Source organism: Ceratotherium simum, chromosome 12 (genome assembly GCF_057802395.1).
Source record: "Ceratotherium simum simum isolate JZ-2026a chromosome 12, ASM5780239v1, whole genome shotgun sequence".
Lineage (NCBI taxonomy): Eukaryota > Metazoa > Chordata > Mammalia > Perissodactyla > Rhinocerotidae > Ceratotherium > Ceratotherium simum.
In genome coordinates, this window is record NC_141911.1 from 11,714,849 (window position 1) to 11,736,286 (window position 21,438).

General features: G+C 46.0%; 1 protein-coding gene across 5 annotated transcripts in view; it reads left to right on the forward strand.

Annotated features, from left to right (window-relative positions):
* Positions 1-21,438, forward strand: part of GATA4 (GATA binding protein 4) — a 79,595-nt gene extending 58,157 nt beyond the window's left edge. For 3 of the 5 annotated variants that reach the window (XM_087437401.1, XM_087437400.1, XM_087437402.1), the window contains exons 3-7: positions 10,423-10,592; positions 11,646-11,771; positions 16,542-16,629; positions 18,184-18,332; positions 19,560-19,858. In XM_087437401.1, the coding sequence (XP_087293527.1) occupies positions 10,423-10,592; positions 11,646-11,771; positions 16,542-16,629; positions 18,184-18,332; positions 19,560-19,742 (716 nt within the window). In that variant the 3' untranslated portion in view covers positions 19,743-19,858. Of the gene's footprint in view, positions 1-10,422; positions 10,593-11,645; positions 11,772-16,541; positions 16,630-18,183; positions 18,333-19,559 lie in introns of all 5 variants that reach the window. The other 2 variants (XM_087437404.1, XM_087437403.1) reach the window with 2 other exon arrangements.

Consider the following 21,438-nt stretch of genomic DNA (forward strand, 5'->3'; position numbering starts at 1 on the left):
GCATCGTGGAGTACTTTTCTTTATCCATCCATTCATCCACCTGTTGTATATAATTATATACACATACATTATGTATATGTGAAAACCCCTAACCCTGTGTAGATAACTCAGCTGAATTATTATGTGTGTCCACCAACATAGCATCTCAGTGGCCAGGTAGTCAAGCTGGGAGCAGAGCCCTCAGATTTACAGCATCCTACTGGCATTACTGCTGCCTCATTAGATGCTTTAGGGCATGGATTTTGTTGACATCTGATCAGTCAATTTGCATTGAGTTTCTCTTGTGCAGAGCATTGCAGATGGAGTGATCCAGCCTAAGAGCAGCTTGATGCTGGGGAGGGCAAGGATCAGGTCACAGAACATTCTAGAAGCTTAGGTGAGTCACTCACCTTCTCTGGACCTTGGTTTCTTCCACTGAATGTTCATGGAATCACCCAAACACCACTTCTAGTTTTTGACTGTGTGCCCCCTGCCCTCCAGAAGCCTTAGAGCCTTAACTGAGACAAGCTAGCACAGGGGGACCAATGATTAGGGGATGTTCAGAGCTAACCGATGGCCGTAGTCACCAAACAAGGCCAGGTCCAGAGACGGAAGGGTGCGCTTTGGGCTTAGTACCCAGACTTCAGGAAGTGGCAAACATTTCAATTGCTGATGCCCAGTCACAGCTCCCATGGCTGTAGCTTGACCTAAGGCTGAACCCAGGGAGCCAAACCCAGCCTGCACCCAGGGAGAAGTGAGATGTCAGTGTCCAGCTGTGGAACTGGCATTTAGAGAGATTATATGCACCTCTTGCATTCTGCATGCAGCTTGTCTTCGAGGTGGTAAATCGCCCAATTGAAAGTCAGGTGGTAACACTGGGGAGAAACCAGTGGAGGGGACCGCAGAGAGAGTAAGTGAGTTCGGGATGTAGGTCTCACACCCAGAGTTCTGCCAAGAGTGGCCACGCATCCTGGTTTTAAGCTTGTTGTCCCAGAATAATTAGTGATAAGTCCCTTCCCCTCAGAAGTGTCCCATTGTGGATGATAAGTTGTGTGGCATCCTAGTCAGCCCCGAGGGGTGGCAGAAAAGAGGAGAGCTGGTGGCTCCAGGTTTAAAGGGTGGGGGCTGCAGCACAGGGTGTCTGCTGGACATAGCAGCCTGTAGAGACCCAGGCTCCTGCGCCCTGACTAGTCCTAGCTCACACTCTGCAAGCCTCTTCCTGAGGTCCTCCAGGAAGATGCTAGACAGCTCATTCACCAGATGGCAATGGACAGGAGGCAGGGAAGGGAAGCCCAGGGAGGAAGAGGAGACATCGGGACAAAACAGTGTTTGTAAAACGTTTATTGTTAGAAGAACAAAATATTGATATAAGGAAAAGTTTTAAAAATAGAAATTATAACACAACACAATCTTTGAGTATTCCCTTCTTTTCTTTGTTCATTTGCCTACTTTAAAAATGGTATCCCAGGTGGGAAGGGGCTGTGGTGACCATCTCCTGGGAGTCTACATGTGTTACATTTCTGGATCTGGCAAACGAAGTCATACTCTTGGTACGTAACACTATAGAACTTTTAATAGCAGTGCAGCGGTCTGTATCCTTCATGGACTTAATTCAGCACAATGCAAAAAGCCCAGGACATAGTCATCACTGAGCATCAACTTTTTTTTTATTGAGGTAACACTGATTTATAACATATAAATTTCAGGTGTACATCATAGTTTGACTTCTGTGTAGACTACATTGTGTTCACCACCAAAAGTCTAGTTTCCATCTGTCACTGTACAAATGACCCCCTTTACCCCTTTCACCCTCCCCCCACTCCCCTTCCCCTCTGGTAACCACCAATCTGTTCCCTATACCTATGTGTCTGTCTGTTTATTCTCCACATAAGAGTGAAGTCATATAGTAATTGTCTTTCTCTGTCTGACATATTTCACTTAGCATAATACCCTCAAAGTCCATCCATATTGTCACAAACGTCAAGATTTCATCTTTTTTGTGGCTGAGTAGTATTCCATGGTGTATATATATATATACCACATCTTCTTTATCCATTCATCTGTTGATGGGCACTTAGGTTGTTTCCAAGCCTTGGCTATTGTGAATAATGCTGCAGTGAACATAGGGTTGCATATATCTTTTCAAATTAGTGTTTTCGTGTTCTTTGGATAAATACCCAGAAGGGGAAAAGCTGGATCATGTGGTAGTTCTATTTTTAATTTTTTGAGGAATCTCCATACTGTTTTCCACAGTGGCTGCACCAGTTTGCACTCCCACCGGCAGTGTGTGCGAGTTCCCTTTTCTCCACATCCTCTCCAACACTTGTTATTTCTTGTGTTTATAATAAAAGCCCTTCTGACAGGTGTGAGGATCAACTTTTAATTGTAAAGCATTGAGAAATTTCTCCTGGAGCTAGTGAGTGACGCTGCATTTCACGGGGAGATCTTTATGTTGTAATTATATCCCCACATGTCGGGATTCTTGAAGGTCTCAAAATCTTATCTGCACAAAGATGAAGGCTAGGAAGCATTTCCCAAACTGGTATGCTAAAGAGCATTGAAACAGATGTGCTTGGAGACACTTCTGTGATCAGATGAGCTGGGAAAACAGCATGCCTGGGTCCTGGAGTTCTTATAGTCCTTGCTGCTAACGTGTCATATCATGATCCTCAACTGTCTTACATGTACTGATTTTTTTTTTTTTCCTGAGGAAGATTGGCCCTGAGCTAACATCTGTGCCCATCTTCCTCCATTTTGTATAGGGGATGCCACCATAGCATGGCTTGATGAGCGGTGTGTAGGTCTGTGGCCAGGATCCAAACCCAGGAACCCCAGGCCCCTAAAGTGGGGGTGTGTGCAAACTTAACCACTATGCCACTGGGCCCACCCCCGCGTACTGGTTTTTGAACTGTTCGTGTTGACACTGTCTGCTACTGGGGAAAGGATTGGGCCCCCAACAGGATGGTCAAGTCATTTATCTGCAAGCAGGAGCTGGTGGACCCTGGGCCCACAGTTAAGAGACTGGCCAGTCTGGGCTCAAATCCCAGCTCTGCTATTTACTGGGCAAGACCTAACTTTTCTGAACCATGTTAACATTCCTCTGTTGCCTGCCATCCTGGGCCAACCTCCTGCTCTGCCCTTACTGGGAACACAGATCAGACCAGAATGGAAGTGGATATTTGGGAGCTTGGAGCTTTGGTCCACGGAAGGACAAGACAGATGCTTGATTCCTTCCACAGTTCCTTCAATGACAGGCACTGGGTGCCTAGTAGAGTCTTTGTCTCATCTTTCTTTTTGTAATTTATCATTTCTCTTGGCATAGTAGGGGGTGTTAACTCTTGGCAACATGCTGTAAATATTTTCCTCCAGTCTATCATTTGTTCTTCAACCTCTTCCTTCTTTCTCCCCCCCCACCCCACCTCCCTTCCTTCTTGTTTTTGGTGCTTTTTTTTTTTCTTCCTTTCAGAATGCCCTTGCTTCTTTGTGATTTTTTTTTTTAACCTGGGTCACATTCTTTAACTCTCACCTGAAGCCTGAAGCCAGGCTCTTAGATGAACACCAGTGTTTTCTTTTTTTTTTTTTTTTGTGAGGAAGATCAGCCCTGAGCTAACATCCAATGCCAATCCTCCTCTTTTTTTTTTTTTTTTGGCTGAGGAAGATTATTGGCCCTGAGCTAACATCCGTGCCCATCTTCCTCTACTTTATATGGGATGCCGCCACAGCATGGCTTGACAAGCCGTGCGTCGGTACACGGCGGGGATCCGAACCTGTGAACCCCAGGCCGCCGAAGCGGAGCATGTGCACTTAACCATTGTGCCACCAGGCCGGCCCTGCCAGTGTTTTCTTCACGCGCGCGCACGTGTGTGTGTGTGAAAGTGAAAATTTATTTCTAGTACGATTACAATATTTAGCTGGAGAAAAGTTTAAAGGTCTCTCATATTATTTACTGGCTATTAAGAAATGTAGTGTGCTAAATGTTTCATACAGATTATTCTCATTTCCTTGTTTGTAACATTCTAAGTGCTACGCACCTCACAGAAGCGCAGTCAGAATGTAACGGGTAACCTGTGTGAACTGCAGCATTTTGTTCGTTGGCGCTCAGAAGCAGAGCCCCCAAATCCGCAGGGCAGCTCTGGCCCAGCCTGGCAGGAACCACTTCTGTTCAGCAGCTGCAGAGCTTCCAAAATAGGTGCTCTGATCCCCGCCAGCCTGGGCGCTGCTTGCGCTGTGTCTGCCCTCCCTTCAGCAGCCCGCTGTCACAGGCCAAGCCTGACAAAGCCCAGAAGACCGAAGGCTCAGGGGCTGCCAGAAAAACCTCAGGATTTGTTTGCTCCTCGTGCCCCAGACTCAGGCGCCAGCCCCAGGGACAGATCCGGGCCTGTCGGGAAATCCATGCGTGATTTCTGGTGAACTTTGGATGGGACTCGGGGCTGGGGTTCAGCAAGGGACATACGGGTGGGGCTGGGGACTTTGTTTCTGAAGCCCCTTTGGCTCTGGCGGAGGTCTCTGGGTAGGTAGGTCTCCCCTCTCGTTGCCCAGGCCTTGGATCCCCTCTGGCCTCTATTTTGTAGCATCTAATAGCTGCCCTGGGCATGGGTAATTTCTATTGTGTTTTTGTGTCTTCCCTCCAACAGTAGATTGCAGAGTGATCTAGGACAGCTGAAAATGTGCAGCTGGGGATGGAGGGGTGGGGGCTTGTGGTACAGACCAGGCACCATTGCAGTTTGTCACATTTAATATAATTACATGTTTTGTGTTGTATATCCCCAGCTAGACCACAACTTTGGGCAGGGATTTTGCCCCATTTTTGTCTAATATATCTCTATGTCCAGCACTGTTACAGGGGTGAATACAGCAGACACATGGCAAATGTTTGGGCTCCAGTGCCCCCACTCCCTGAAACAGTGGAGGGCTTGAAACCAGACAGACTCAGATCTGAGGATGAAAGAGAGGAGGGGCTCTCCAGCATGGGCTCTGGCTCAAGACCCAGCTTTCCCTAGCGAGTGGGAGCCCCTCAAAAGAGGGAAGGCCTGCAGGGCAGCTCTGCAGCAGAGCAGAACCAGGCTCTGCAGCACCGGCCCAGCAGGCTGGCACACCCTGGGCAGCAGCCGTCAGCCTGAGCTTTCTCTCCAGCGGTCGGGAGACAAATCCAGCTTTCGGGCAATGCCCGGCAAGCGTTGCCAACCATGACCCTGGCCTCTGATTCCTCTCCCTTCTTCCTCCTACTTGCCCCCCTCTTCCGCCTTTCCTTCTCCCAGCCCTGACTTGCTCACCCCTGCTTGTGGGTGGGTTCCCCAAGATGGATGGAGCAGGTCAGGGGAGAGGTCGGCAGAGTCCTGGCTTTCATTGTGGGGAAGTCAGGGGTGGGATCCTTCAAGCTCCTGGTCCACATTTTTCTTTCAGGCACTTGGATGGGCGTAATCTACCTTAATGCCTGAGAATATCCATACTAAATTGGATGCCTAAGAAATCAGGCTCAATTTTGTTTCATCCTTTAAATTTTTTTTTCTTTTAGTGGGGCATGGATGGAAGTAAGGAGTTAGATCCCCAATCTTGGGGTTAGGGCACAATTCATTTTGTGCTTTTGATTGCTACAATAATCATTAATTAACGTTTCCCATGAGCAGCAGCTTTGAGACTCCATAACTATACGTTGTCAACCTTGCAGACAGTTCGTTCCCCGCCTGCACATCTCAAGCTTGGCCAAGTCTGAGAGTGACATACAATTTATAATTCTGAGCATTGCCTGGTGGTTTGAGAAAAGGTCAGATTCCCAAATCTCCTAGCTCTTTTATCTATCCCCTCCCCCGAAATAACCAAGCACCAAGGTTTGTCCGTGGTCCTCCCCACTCCCTCCCAATGGCTGCAATCCTCACAATAATCCATCATTGTTATCTCATTTGGTGTTTGCAAAGCACTTTACAGCTATTGTTGTGAGTTTTTCCTCTTATTTGCGAAGTACTTTACAACTATTATTACAAGTCTTTCCTCTGAATGCAGGGTAATGCTGACCCACTTCCGAGACTAGATTCCCACCGCCTTCTAAGAGGCTGCACCAGTTCCCAAGATGCCCAGCACTGGGGGGAGGTGGGGGGGTGGCTTTCATAAGTCAAGGCCATAGCCCTGCCCTTCCAAGTTAGAAATCAGGCTTAGAAACTGGCTTTAGGCCGATGCCCACTTGTCCTCGGGAAGTTCCACCCAGTGCATTTCTAATGAAGGAATAAGAGGTGGTGGTTACCAAGGTTCATGCCACCAGATGTTAATGCTGCTTTGGGGCTCACAGCCTGTCGCCTCCCACTTCCCCCAGAGTGGGTGCTAAGCAGCAGCATTTGAACTTCGTTCTCTCCTTTCTTCAGTCCAAGGGGGAAAAAATATATGTGCATCAGATGTAAGAGAGTAAGATAGTCCCTGCCCACATACTGGACTGGAACTGCTTAAGGTGATCAAAATTTTTTTTCTTTTTGTTCTCATTTATCAGATTTTTTAAAATAGGCAATTATGACATTACAGAATGATGTTTTTAAAAAAGAAAAGTCCACACAATTTAACTAGCCTAACAAAAGCTCCTTCCTGGTGGGTTTGGCTCCCATCACAGTGTATATGGCATTTTGTGTGTTGCATTTTCCCTTTAACATGCAGGGTAAGCATTTTCCTCTATTGTTACATTGTCTTTGTAATAATCATTTAAAGTTATATGACATTTCATTGAATAGGTTGGATGGCAAGATTTTCTGGTAGAAAATATGGAAACCTCTGCAGATTTGGGGGTGTAGTGGGTTGTGGGGAGACATGGTGTGTCTGACGGTGCGCCTTCGGGAAACATGGCTTTGATATCGCATCCAGCTTCTTCCTTTAGTTGCTTTTGTAACAGCTGACCTTTCAATCTGGGTCGGCCTTCCTCACTTCCTACCCTAGACAAGAAGTATCTGGCACCCAGATCCCCAACTTGGTTAAGGTATGTTCTGAAAATGAATTGAGTAGTGTTGTTACTCGTTTCGGATATTCTGGCCCATTTTGCCCAACTAGGTCATTAGCATTCTGAGGGTAACTCTGTTAGCTCCTGTGACATCTGTTGGAGTGCTTAAATAGCAGATGCTCGGTAAATATTTATTGATGACAAATAGATATTTGCCAACCTCCACCGCCTTTCCTTGGCCAGTAAAATAGTTACTTGAGTGTGTAACCCATTCTGTGAGGCAAGTGAGAAGGAGTTTCTAAGGCTAACCTTTGCGTTGGGTTCTCAAGCAGCATATGGTCAGTCACCAGCAGAGACCTAGGATTGCTAGGGTAGCCTCTGTGCCTGCATATAAAGCAATACATGTGAAGAGAAAAGGGAATCTCTCCTCCAAAAAAGTGGAATGGATTATCAGACTTTTTCCTGTGGTTCCTTTTTTAGATAAATCAGAACATAGCAAAGAAGCTGGTTTGCTAATCTTTAAAAGAAGAGTGTAACTCTTTATCTGTGAGAGCTATATACTGAAATATTTATGAATGAAACGATAGAATGTTTGCGATTTTATTCAATAATACAGGACAGGGGAAAGAGGGTGGAGATACACATGAGACGAGATCTTCCACAAATTGTTGGAAGCTGGATGATGATTAAACAAGAGTTCATTTTTATATTCCATCCACTTTTGAGTGTTTTTAAATTTTTCCATAATAAAACAAATATCTAGGATACGAGGATTGCGCTGGGTTTGGACTGAAGAGATGATCTGATAAGTCCTCCCAGCGTGATTTAGCCGAGAATGCAGTGTCCTGGTTCAATTTTGAACCTGTAGTGCCCTCTAGTGTTTACTGTGAATAACCAACAAAATGATGACGTTGCGAACGCCCCTCCTTGGTCTAAGGTCCTTTTGTGAACTCCGCTGGCCTTTCCAGTTCCCTCATGGGAAGGCCTGGGCAGAGGGAGCGGAGCTGACCCGCCCCGGGGCAAGGCCGCACAGGGTCGTGGAGGTGGAGGTGGCGATGATGGTGCTGAGGGTGGCGTGCAGGTTGTTGCTCACTCCTGGCCTCCCCCTGGCTTGGGGAAGCAAACTGTGGATGGGAGTCGCCATTTCATGTGCGGCTCTGAAAGCAGGTGACCTTGTCTTAGTGTGACCCAGGTGCAAAAATAGCTTCTCTTGTGACGGGTGTGTGCTCAGCTCCTGGCCTGAGCAAACAGCTCCTCACACCTGCACACTGTTGACTCGGTGTGGACACACAGCTACTTGTTTGCAGGTGCAAATGACTGTTTGTGTACCCAGAGTTGAGGGGAGGGCCCCCCATCATACACGTTCCCTTAGAGCAGGTAGCTGGGCCACAGACCTAGCAGAATGTGCAACCTTAAACCCCAGGGCTGGGTCCTGATGGAGGGAGAGCTCTTAACAACCCTCCTCTCCAGTTATCTCCCCCCTTTACTACAGAAGAATCCACTGTTGCCTCTGGTAGGAGGACAAGAACAATCTGGACACTCGTGTAGCTATATTTAGGGACAGAAAATTTGGAAAAGTTATAAAAATTTTTCAAAATAGGAAACAGAGTACACAGAGTCAGAGAGACTTCTGGAAGTTCTGAGCCAGGCTTTACATAGATCACAGGGAAAGAGAAAACTGGCCCAGCCTATTTTGTCAGGGAAACTGAAATGGAAATGAGTGAAACTGTCAACTGTAAAATTCTATAGATGTGGGAGATGAAGGTTTGGGGGATCCCTCCCCCAAAACCCCAAAAGGGGTTGTGAGTGAGTGCAGGAGAAAGACAAATGATGGCAACTTCCCTGTGGAAGTGTGAGCAACTCTAAGCCACCATTGCTTATAATATGCACCTTTATTTTATGTACCAATAAGCAAGAAAAAATGTCAAACTATGATACAGCATATCATACGGATATATTGAAATGATAAAAATGAACTGCAGCCTTTTTTGCAGGGCACTTTGAAAATTTCAAAAGCTTTCAAAAAATATAGTCCCTTTGGTTCAATAATTCTACTTCTAGGGGCGTATCCTAAGGAATAACCAGAAATGCTGAGATTTGTGTATAAAATGAGCAGTATTTACAAAACAAAAATCAGAAACTGAGTAATGATTAAGTAAAAGTTCAATGATAATGGTTAAAGGATGGCACATTTATATGATGGGATACTGCACTGAGCTAAAAATGAGTTAATGAAGAATTTTTAATGTGGGAAAATGCTTTGGTATTAAGTGAAAAAACAGGCTCAATTCTATAGCTTGACCTCAACTAGGCAAAAATATATGTTAATATAGTTAGAATGGCTATAATCACCAAGACAAAAAGCAACAAATGCTGGAGAGGCTGTGGAGAAATGGGAACCCTAATCCACTGCTGGTGGGAATGCAAACTGGTGCAGCCTCTATGGAAAACAGTATGGAGATTCCTCAAAAAATTAAAAATAGAAATACCTTATGATCCAGCTATCCCACTACTGGGTATCTACCCAATGAACCTGAAATCAACAATCCAAAGAGGCTTATGCACCCCTGTGTTCATCACAGCATTGTTCACTATAGCCAAGACATGGAAGCAACCCAAGTGTCCCTCAACTGATGATTGGATAAACAAGATGTGGTATACATATACCATGGAATATTACTCAGCCATAAAAATATACAAAATCGTCCCATTTGCAACAACATGGATGGACCTGGAGGGTATTATGTTAAGTGAAATAAGCCAGAAAGACAGTGCATGATTTCACTCATATGTGGAAGATAAACCAACACACGGACAGATAGAACTGTTTGGTGGTTACCAGGGGCTCGGGGGGTAGGGGCTGGGCACAAGGGGTGGAGGGATGCACTTATATCATGACTGATAAACAATAATTACAACAAAAATTTCACAATAACAAAAAAAAGAAAAGTTAAAAAAATTAATGCTCAAAAAAATACATATATGTCAATATAGTATAAAGTCTTGTTAAGGATATAATAGAACAAAATGTTTGAGTTATAGGATTACATATGATTTATATTTTCTTTACACATTTTGGTGTTTTCTAATTTTCCCAAAGTAAATATTTATTATATTTTTATTCAAAGGGAAAACGAATCTCAATTTTGAAAGGGGAAAAAGAGAGAAAGAAGGTCTGAGTGGAACTCAGTGTTAGGTGAGAACCTCAGGGCTGCCGGCTCTGAAGGAGAGATAAGGGCTAAAATCCAGGCTGCTGGTGGCCGCTGCCGACCCTTCCTTTTCTCATGACCGGGGAGAGCCCTGCTGTGTCTGGGATGCCCGGAAATAGAAACGTCCATTTCCCAGGACAGTCCTCTGAGCTGACTCCCAGGGGTTGAGGTCAGAGTGAGGGAGAGCGAGGCAGCCCAAGGTGATCCATCTTTCACTCCTTGCAAGGAAAGGGCATTATTTCTTTGGTCTCTAGATTCTCTGTGTAAGATTTCTCAGCATAAACAAAGAATTAATGCTCTGTATTCTTTCTCGCCCAGTAGATATGTTTGATGACTTCTCAGAAGGCAGAGAATGTGTCAACTGTGGGGCCATGTCCACCCCACTCTGGAGGCGGGACGGGACAGGGCACTACCTGTGCAATGCCTGCGGCCTCTACCACAAGATGAATGGGATCAACCGGCCCCTCATCAAGCCCCAGCGCCGGCTGGTAAGCACGTTCCTGGACTGCCCGAGCCCAGCAGCCTGGGGCCAGGGCACCTGGCTTCAGGGCTGCCACCTGGGTGGGACATTCCCTGGTTTTGAATTTTGAACTTCAAGTCATCTTTAAAAGAAGGTGCGGGTTGAGGGGGTGGGTGGGTGGGGCGGGCAACATAGTAATTTCTCACACCTTTAGGGTTAGCTTGAGCTACAGGGATGTTCCAGACCATCTAGGTCAACCCCTTAATGATGCAGAAGTGAAGAGTGAGGCTTAGAAAAGCTAATGGCCTTTGCCCAAAGTCAAATAGATACCGAGTCTCCCCCGGGACCACAGTCCAGACTTCTTGCGTCCCCATCCAGCATCGTCTTGTACGTCTCCTGTGTTCACATCAGCCCCCTGAGGAAGGTTAACTCTTCCTTTGTTATATATTGTTACTTACCCTGTTTTCAGCTGATAAAACCTGAAACTCAGGGAGATTAAGCAGTGGTGGGCCCTGTGGCTGAGGAAGAGCTTGGAGCTCAGTTTTTGGCTCTTGGTTCCGTGGTCTTTTCTAGTATAATTTGATTTTGACCAAAATGAACTAGCTTTCATGTTTATTAGGGAGGGAGGAACAAAGGGGATAAACCCTGAGGCTTCCCTTTCTTGAGGTACCAAGCCCCGTCCAGTCTTTGATGACGCTTAGAGAAAATAATTCCTCACCCACTACCCATGCCTGGCACCTGACACCCACATTAATTCTTGTCAGAGAAGTTTTTCTGCCTAGAGTGCCCAGTGCTTACTGGGCTTTTCGTCTGACATCAAATGGCTAATAATGCCACAGTTAGGACCAGAATTCACTCTTGTTCTCCTGGAGTAGAAGTTCTTGTTCTCATTCACACCCCCAGAGTGGCTTAGGTAAAGGGGGAATCTGGCTGTGGCTGCTCTGAGACTCTCACACAGGGCTGTTGTGGCCTCCTCCTGCCACCCATCCAGAGAGGGCCTGGCCCCGCGCACTCCCTGTGAAGGAGCAGCAGCAGCACCTGCCTTTTACTTGGATTTGAAGGCTTTGTCTCCTTGTTGCAGTCCGCCTCTCGCCGAGTGGGCCTCTCTTGTGCCAACTGCCAGACCACCACCACCACGCTGTGGCGCCGCAACGCCGAGGGTGAGCCCGTGTGCAATGCCTGCGGCCTCTACATGAAGCTCCATGGCGTAAGTAGTCCCACCACCCCAGGCCGGGCAACCATCTTGACCAGCATCCATGCTCTTTCATTCTCATTACTTGGTTGTCACTTGTCTTCCTCCTTCAGACTATAATTCATGTTTTCCTTCTTCTTCTTTATTTTATTATTATTCTTATTATTTTTTTTTGCTGAGGAAGATTCGCCCGGAGCTAAAATCTGTGCCAGTCTTTCTCTATTTTGTATGTGGGTTGCCACCACAGCATGGCTTGATGAGTGGTGTAGGTCCATGCCCAGGAACCAAACCTGGGCCGCCAAAGCTGAGTGTACTGAACTTAACCACTAGGCCAGGGGGCCAGCCCAATGTTTTCCTCCCTAACAAACATACATACTTAGATTTGGAAGGAACCTTAAAGACTGTATTAGTCCGTTTGGGCTGCTGTAACAGAATACCACAGACCGGGTGCCTTATAAACAACAGACTTTATTTCCACAGTTCTAGGGGCTAGAAGTCTGAGATAAGGGTGCCAGCGTGGTCGAGTGAGGGCTCTCTTCTGGACTGCAGACTTCTCGTATCCTCACGTGGAAGAAGGGGCAAGGGAGCTCTGTCAGCTATTATAGGAACGTTAATCCCAATCATGAGGGCTGTGTCCTCATGACCCAATCACCTCCCAAAGGCCCCACCTCCTAATACCATCACCTTGTGGGGCTAGGTTTCTGAACATATGAATTTGGGGGGGACACAAACATTCAGACCATGGCAGAGACATTGGTGCTCACTTCCATCTTTAACATTGTATAAGTCTAATTTCTACTTTACAGATAGGGAGACTCAGAAATAGTCTGTATCTATAGTAGTATGATATATAACAAAAGTAACAATTCGATGGATAAAGGATAGTTTGTTTAAGAATAATTGTATTGACATAATCTGGAAAACAACTCCTAGCAAAAACAAAAATAAACTTGGGTGAGGGGCCAGCCTGGTGGTGTAGTGGTTGGGGTCACGCATTCTGCTTCAGCTACCCAGGGTTCGCAGGTTCGGATCCCGGGTGCTGACCTGTGCACTGCTCATCAAGCCGTGCTGTGGTGGCATCCCCTATACAAGGTAGAGGAAGATTGGCACAGATGTTAGCTCAGGGACCATCTTCCTCAGGCAAAAAGAGGAAGGTTGGCAATGGATGTTAACTCAGGGCCAATCTTCCTCACAAAAATAAAAATTAAAAAGTAAACTTAGGTGAATTAAAGATATGAAATGTAAAACATCTTTAAATAGGGACAATAAAAATACTAGAAAAAAATGTAGAAGAGAGTATTTATACAACCTTGGGGATGGGAGGAGCACTTCTTAAGCAAGTTTTCAAAACTCTTAAGCCATAAAAGAAAAGTTAGAGATATTTGGTTGTACAATATTTAATATTAGTATTAGTATATGTTATACATTTAATATTAGTATATGAAAAAGATACCTAAGGAAAGGAAAAACTAATACACATACATATATCAGAAAAAGGGTTAATATTTCAAGAATACAGAGAGCTTCTACAAAGCTCTTTATGTTCTAATTTGGAACAATCTCCATTACATAGTGCTAAAAAAAAAGAAAAAAAAATGTTGGTGCAGAACATTGTACAGACTATGGTGCCCTTTTTATAAACAAAGAGGGAGAACATAATTTATATGTAGTTGCTTATACTATATACATAGAGCACCTCTGGAAGGATACATAAGAAATGGGTGGCATGGGTTACCTCTAGGGAAAGGAGTAGGGGAGGTGGAGGGATACTTTTCTCACTGTGTACCCCCTTTGTACCTTTTAGATGGTCCATGTGCATGTCTTACTTATTCAAATATAAGTTAAACTAAAACAAAACAAGCAAACAAAAACAAGGAGATCCTATAGAATAAGAAGAAAATGACAGTCTTCCCCTTATTTCCCAAAACCGGCAAAAGATATGAACAGACTACTCACAGAAGAAGCCCAGATAGCCATTGAACATGTGCCGAGATGCTGGACCTCACTAAAAACCAGAGAAATGTAAATTAAAACAACCTTGAGATTCCCTGTTTTGCCCATATGTTTGGCAAAAATTAAAATGTGTGATAATATGTAGTGCTAGTATGGATTTGGGGAAATAGATACTCTCATATATTGTTGATTTGTATGTGAATTACTGCAGGAAATTAACCTAGCAGTACTTATTAAGGTTAAAAACACACATATCTTTTGATTTAGTAGCTCTACTTTTGGGAAACTAGCCTATAAAATAATAAAAGAATCAGTATATAATGATTTAAACTTTATTGCTGCAGTGTTTTTAGTGGCAAAAATTAGAAACTATCTTAAAGCCTCATACAGGAATTTCTGAATAAATTATGGCACATCCTATAATGTAGACTATTGCATAAATTGAAAAATAATAAGTTAGAGCCCTGTATCTTGACCTGGAGTAATGAAAAATCACATTGCAAAGTAATATACATAGTATGACCCCATACCATGGGGGTGAGGGTGCATTACACACACACACAGATATAGATGGATAGATGGACAGATGGATGGATGAATACACATGTAGATACATGTATAGATATGTATATGTACACACATATTTGAGAATTTTAAAAAATGTAAGAAACATAACAGGCTGTTATTGCAATTGCCTCATGGGGACAGGATTGATGGTACTGGGTTGGGAGGGGTTGTTATTAATCTCATGCATCTTTTCATGTTTTCTTGTTATAATGAACAAGAAAAATGGCTAAAAATATAGTTAAGAACATTCATAAGAAAATACACTTCTTTCTGCAAGAAGTGTATACAAGGATGTTTGATGAATCACTGTAATAGTGAAAACGGAGAAAAAAACCTTCATGAGGAAAATGGTTAAAGAAATTGTTGTTCTTCAGTAGGGGAATAGTGAAAGAAACCAATAGACGAATGTTATGCAGCTATTAAAAAGATTGTGTCCTCAAAAAATTAAAAATAGAATTATTATATGGTTCAGCAATCCTACTTCTGGGTATATATCCAAAGAGAATTGAAAGCAGGGTCTTGAACAGATATTTGCATATCCATGTTCATAGCAGCATGATTCACAATAACCAAAAGGTGGAAGCAGCCCAAATGTCCATTGCTGGATGGATGCATAAGCAAAATGTGGTATATCCATACAATGGAATATTACTCAACCTGTAAAAGTAAGGAAATTCTGACACATGCTGCAACATGGATGAACCTTGAAGACATTATGCTAAGTGAAAGTTGCCGGTCACAAAAGGACAAATACTATATGATTCCACTTATATGAGGGACCTAAAGTAGTCAAATTCATAGAGACAGAAAGTAGAATAGTGGTTGCCAGGGGCTGGGGGAAGGAGAGAATGGGGATTAGTGTTTAATGGGGACAGAGTTTCAGTTTTGCAAGGTGAAAAGTATTCTAGAGATGGATGGTGGTGATAGTTGCACAACAGTGTGAATGTACTTAACATTACTGAACTGTGCACTTAAAAATGGTTAGGATGGTAAATTTTACATTATGTGTATTTTACCACAATTTTTTTTAAAAAGTACTGAGGTGGATGGGGGTAAACAGGACGGAAAGATTCTTCTGAAGTCAAGATGGGCTTCAAGAGGGCCCGATGTGAGGTAGGGGAGGGAGGCGGTGGGAGGAGGAGAGGACACTTTCCACTAAAGGTGGGAATGCTGTCTCATCTGACTCTCGGGTGACTGGAAGGCAAGTTCAGGTTCACGTATGCTTCTCTCTTAACAATTCCATGTTCACGTCTCTGAAGTGGTAATTGCTTTTCTTTCAGTCTTTGCAGGTGTGGCCTTTATTAGTCCCATATGGGAAACAAGCACAGACCAGGGCTAAAAGATTTGGTTGGCCAGGCCTAAAAGAAACCAGATGTGGGGAAGGCACAACATTTAAAAACAGGAGAAAGAGGACCCTGTAGGCCTACTCCCCAGACACTTATTAGGCATCTGTGAACGGCTTAAGAGCATGACGCTTGACAATCACCCACTTGTAAGTCAGATGTGATAAAAGTATTGTCCACGGACAGTTATCTCAGGGCCTGCCCGCAGGGCAATCTCTCCAGCATACTCTCTTGCTGCTCCCCACCACCCACAGAAACACCACCGTTTGCTGTAGCCAGACTCAGTGCAGTGCAGAGCTGCTCTAAGTGGAGCGACTTTATATCTTGACTCTCTGAGACTGTCCCAGTTTATGCCTGTTTTCTTGGCATAATTATTAGTGGCACCCCTTTTTACTTTCACAGTGTCCTGGTGTGGCTGATAAATTAAAGGCCTTGGCACGTACTGTTCTTGCTGCCTGAAATGCCTGCCCCATGTCTGCTCGACAACGTCCCACGACTCAGGCATCACCTCCCCAGCGAAGTCTTCTTGGTTGTGCTCATGGGCCACTTCCCCTCTTCCCAATGCAGGACAGAACAGTGTTTCTTCTCTGTTCTCCCGCTTCACCTATGAGTCTGGTTGTTCTCTATTGGTCTGTCTTTCCCAATAAACTGTGAAAGTCTGGAGGGAAGGCACTGTGTCTTTAAGCCTCTGTTTCTCCAGGGTCTAGTATAATACCCAGCATTTAATATAGGTGCTCAATCATTTTTTTGACTAGAATCGATTTCTGTCTTAGCAGGAGTTCCAGGGGCTGATTCACTTAGTCTCAGCCCCAAGGTTCATAGAGGAATTGCTTAGATGTTGCCTTCTCACACTGTGTGTTTGAATACTGTATCAGATCATATACAAATGGAAAACCATATATATTGACTTGTGACCCTCTAGGTCCCCAGGCCTCTTGCGATGCGGAAAGAGGGGATTCAGACCAGAAAACGGAAGCCCAAGAACCTTAATAAATCTAAGACACCAGCAGGTGAGAAAAGATCTGTGTGTAATTATAGGAATAACTCAGTAGCCCTCGGAGTGTGTGAAGATCATGTGTTAGTGAGGTGGGCCAGCCCAGGCTGCCGAAGGGTAATGATAGCATCTTCCATCCCTAGCTTTTCACGACAGAATGAATAACCCAGTAAAAAAGCAACATCGCATGGAACATATTGGGAGCTTTTGAAGCAGGCTCAACTCAAGTTGTGGCCTAATTATTGCCAGTTGTAAAGGCTGCAGTGGGCCAGCTGGACCGGTCAAGGACCTGAAGGAAAAAGGAACATTATGCTGTCCCTCCATCGTAGGTGCTGCAGCCACTTAAGAACTCAATTCCTTTCTATTCTCTTTGGGCTAACTGAGGTCTAGGAGGACAGGGTCCATGAGTCATGTTCACACAGATTGATTTGCAAGCCAACGTATTACTAACAAAATATTGTACTTTGTACTTTAGAAAGCTCCTTTACAAATACTATCTCACTGATCCTCAAAGACACCCATAAGACCCCATTTATTATCCCCATTTTACTAATGAGCAAACTGAGGCTTAGAGAGGGCAGTGACTTAACCAGAGCCGTACAGCTGTGAATGGGTAGATCTAGAATTAAAACCCAGGTTTTTACACTTCAGGGTCCATACTCTGTTCAGTATACCACTCTGCCTTCTCAATTTCTAGATTAAGAATGAGGACTGCTTATGTCCCCTATCAAGAGTGCATACTCCTCAGTACTGCTATCAAATCAAAGATTTCACTGGGAAATGCTGTGGTCACAGAGAAAATAAATTGGCTGATCTGATGGAAAGTTTATCTTCTAATCAAAGGCATGACAAAGTCAGATAAATTTCCCCTTTCTGAGAACTACCAAGAACATGACCAAAGTTCTCCTTTTCCAGATTCAACAATGGCTTACCCCTTCTGGCAGTCCTGTCTTCTTAGAATTTTCAGTGTCTCACAGCAGTGGTCCTCAGCCTTTCTTGCTGTGTGACCACTGACACTGTATATCAGTACAGCACATTCCCCTGGATACCTCATCTCCTTACCTGCTGCAGTCACGGGGAGAGCTGGCATTTGGGGCAGGTGTACGATCCCCTATCGGAAATTCCAAATCCAGGGAGCTAGATTTGGCAGCAAAACCTAATCTAAACCAACACAGGCTGTTATCCCATGTGTGAATATTCACATGTTTTGCTGTGGAGCTATTAATGTATTTAATTATGGGGTGTTTTCCCAGAGCCCACTGGAGATATTCTATAATCTATAGTGTTTGCCCTTTTAAAATCCAAAACACATGTGGCCTCCTGAAACACACGTGGCCTCCAGGGTTTGGGATAAGGGGTGGTGAGCCCGTCATTTGAAAAAATTCCCTTGAAATTCCAATCCTTCTGCCCCATTTTGAGAACCATTGCCCTGCAGTGATGAAGGACCTCTGCTTCTCTCTCCAGCAAATGTAAAAAGCCATTAGTGCGGACCTACCCTGGCTGTCTCAAAGGACCGCCATCCGTTTGTCCCTGCCTCTGGTCTGGGTGTCCTGACTCTGCCTTGTTCCAGGTCCCTCGGGCAGTGAGAGCCTTCCTCCCACCAGCAGCGCTTCCAGCAACTCCAGCAACGCGGCCACCAGCAGCAGTGAAGAGATGCGCCCCATCAAGACAGAGCCCGGGCTGTCGTCCCACTATGGGCACAGCAGCTCCATGTCCCAGGTACGCCCCTGGCTGGGAAGGCAGCACTGCTCGAGGGGAAGTAGCCTCCAGAGGACCAGGTGGCCAGGTCAGCACTGGAGCACGAGCTTCATCCAGGCCCCAGCAGCTGGCCAGTGGGAGCTGCTTGGTGTCCTCAGAACCCCGCCCGGGCTAGGGGCTGTCTGCATGAGGATGTATTTCAGCACATCTGATCAAGCTACCAAGATTTGGACACACAGTTGTGATACACAAATGTTTAGCAGCTCCTCTATGCCAGGACCTTTGGAGACAAGGAGAGGGGACTCTGGGACTGGCACACAGTATGACATACAACTACAACCTGAATCAGACTGCATGTGTTAGGGGAGGGTGGTACAACTGTAGGGGGCTGTAGGAGGCGAGGGGGTGCTTTGTAGGCTAGTCTGTCTCCTAAGTGAGGGATGGTTTGACCTTGGCCTTGGAGGATGGGTAGATTTTAACAGGAGGAAGGGGAGGAGGAGGACCCTTCTGGTTTGGGCAAACTGCAGAGGGCAGGGCGGGTGGGTTGGGGTTGGTGAGGAGGTCCCAGGCAGGATGCCGTTTTAATGACTGTCAGCTACAGGTCCAGCTTCTTACGTGTGTCCAGAAGATGGGCCAGCAGCGCCCTCATTTCCCTCTTGCATGTGATGGCATCCCTGCTCCTCCACCGCCTTCCCACTGCGGTTCCCCTCGTTTGGGATCAGGATGCTCCCAAGTTTGGCCACCGTCTCCCATTAACTCTGATCTCGTCTCCACCTATACTTGAGGGAGGCTGTGTCCTAACAAGCTTTTTACTGTCAGGGTGAAGAGAAGCTGGTCCCCCAGAACCAGGAGAGCCAGGAGCCCCTTCTGGGTGTGGAGGATGGCTTCTGTTTGAAAGTGGAGATCTGATGGTGATAAGATTGTAGAAAATGTCTCACGTAACTATCAGAGCTTTGTGAGAAACCAGAATATTCACAAACCTACTGGGTCACAGTGCCCAGAAGCAGCTGATGAATCACGCAGACCTTCTGCATCCCATAGCACAGGCGTTAGGAAAAACAGAGAGAAGTGCCGCTTGGTCCCTTGTCTTGCCCTTGTCCTTTGGCCCTCTCCTCTCATCCCTTTCCTAGGGGTGGGAGCCAGCCTGGGGACATCTGCGTTTTGGGGCTCCCCTCTGCAGCCCACACCTCCCCCCCAGAGCCCTCAGGAGTGATTCCATTGACCTCATCTTGCGCTTTTTGCTTTCAGACGTTCTCGGTCAGTGCGATGTCTGGCCACGGGCCCTCCATCCACCCGGTCCTCTCAGCCCTGAAGCTCTCCCCACAAGGCTACGCGTCTTCTGTCAGCCAGTCACCGCAGGCCAGCTCCAAGCAGGACCCTTGGAACAGCCTGGCCTTGGCTGACAGTCACGGGGACATAATCACTGCGTAATGTCACCTCCTTCCCTCCTCAGATTCCTGCACAGACTTGGGACTTGGAGGACAGCAGAGAGGAGGCTCGGGGCTCCCCGGGGCCAGCCTGCTCTGTCTGGGAATGACTCCAGAAGAACAACTGGGAAGAAACTTGAAGTCGACGATTTGGTTAGGGGAGGTGGGTGTTGGATTTTATCGGATACCTTTCCAAGGTGGGGAACTGAAAGAGCCCAGACTCTGATTGGGAAGAGCCCACCCTTCACTACGAGCACACTTAATTCCCTTCCGTGGAGTTAGAGATTTCTTTCTTGTTTTCTGTCCTGTCCTGCCCTGCCCCCGACAAGAGATGAGATGTCCTTCTCCCCTACCTTTCCACCACTGTGGCCAAGGTGGTGGCTTTTCCATGGTGTTCCCAGCACCAGGGAGCTGAGGGCGAGTGGAGGGGGCAGGGCGCTGGGACCCCTGCTCCAGCCTGAACCAGGGCATCTGTTTGAGGAGCATTTGGATGCGACAGGCCCCTTCACGGGCAGCTCCTGCCCTTGGCCAACACTCCCCTTCAGGCTTGGCACACCCCTGCATCCCTCAATCCTGAATCTTGACTCCAAAAACACTGGGTGTAGCGCCGATGTTACTGAATGCTTCATGGGAAAATGGAGGAGAGGGCCACTTCACCCACCACATGTTATGACTTCAACAAAATGGCACCTTGGCAACTTCACCTCCCCTCAAGTTCCTTTCCTCGGCTAACGGCCTCATCCTTTGGCTCCTTCTCTGCACCCCCAAGGCCTCTGAAAATAAAAATCCCTTCCACTGCTCTGAGTGATTCAGCTCTGCCTTCAGCTTGAACATATTTCTCCCTCAGCAAAACAGGAGTTCAGCAGTTTAGCCAAACAGCAGCCCCCCAAGATCCTTCGTCTACCCCATCACACACAGGGGGTTCTGAACAAGAACAAAAAAGGTTCTGCTGCTAAAGCAAGTTTGACAAACATGCATCTAAGACTTGAGATCCTTCTGGAGAGGCTGTCTGGTGGACACTGGCCACAGGGCTGGGGCCAGCACTATGGGGTGGCAGGGGGTTTTCCATGGATTCTGCTTGCTTGCACTTGGCTCCTGCTGATGCTGATGTTGTTCTGTGGAGATGTGCCTCTTGGTCAGACAGCAGGCCAAGTCCGTCCAAGGGGCGCATAGAGCCTGCACCTGCGTCCTTTCTCCAGCAGAAATCTTTTGTCCAGCAGGCAAAAAGCTAGGGATTTTGCAACATAAATTCAAAGGAAACAAACACAACAAAACAAAACTCACGGAAAGAAAGATGACAGCCAATTAGAGAAGACACTGAGGGTGGGCCTTGAGGGCTCTCCAGCTCTGTGCTGTTCTAGAATTGGCCTTCTCCTCCTCTCCACGTTGCTGTTTCTGCCTGTGACCCTGGGGTCACAAAGACTCCCCTTCCGTGTCCTCGTTGTCAACAGAGCTGTAGCTGACGTGGCCTTACCTCGTCCTTCTCCCAAACACCCAGCCTGCCTCACCCCACTACAATCCTACTGACTGTAGCAGAGAATATCTTTAAACCAAGATTCTGTTTTAATCATTTACATTGCTTTCTTCCATGAAGGCCGCCCTCATGTACCTTCCCTAACCCACAAACCTGTTAACATTGTCTTAAGGTGAAATGGCTGTAAAATCAGTATTTAACTAATAAATTTATCTGTACTCCTCTT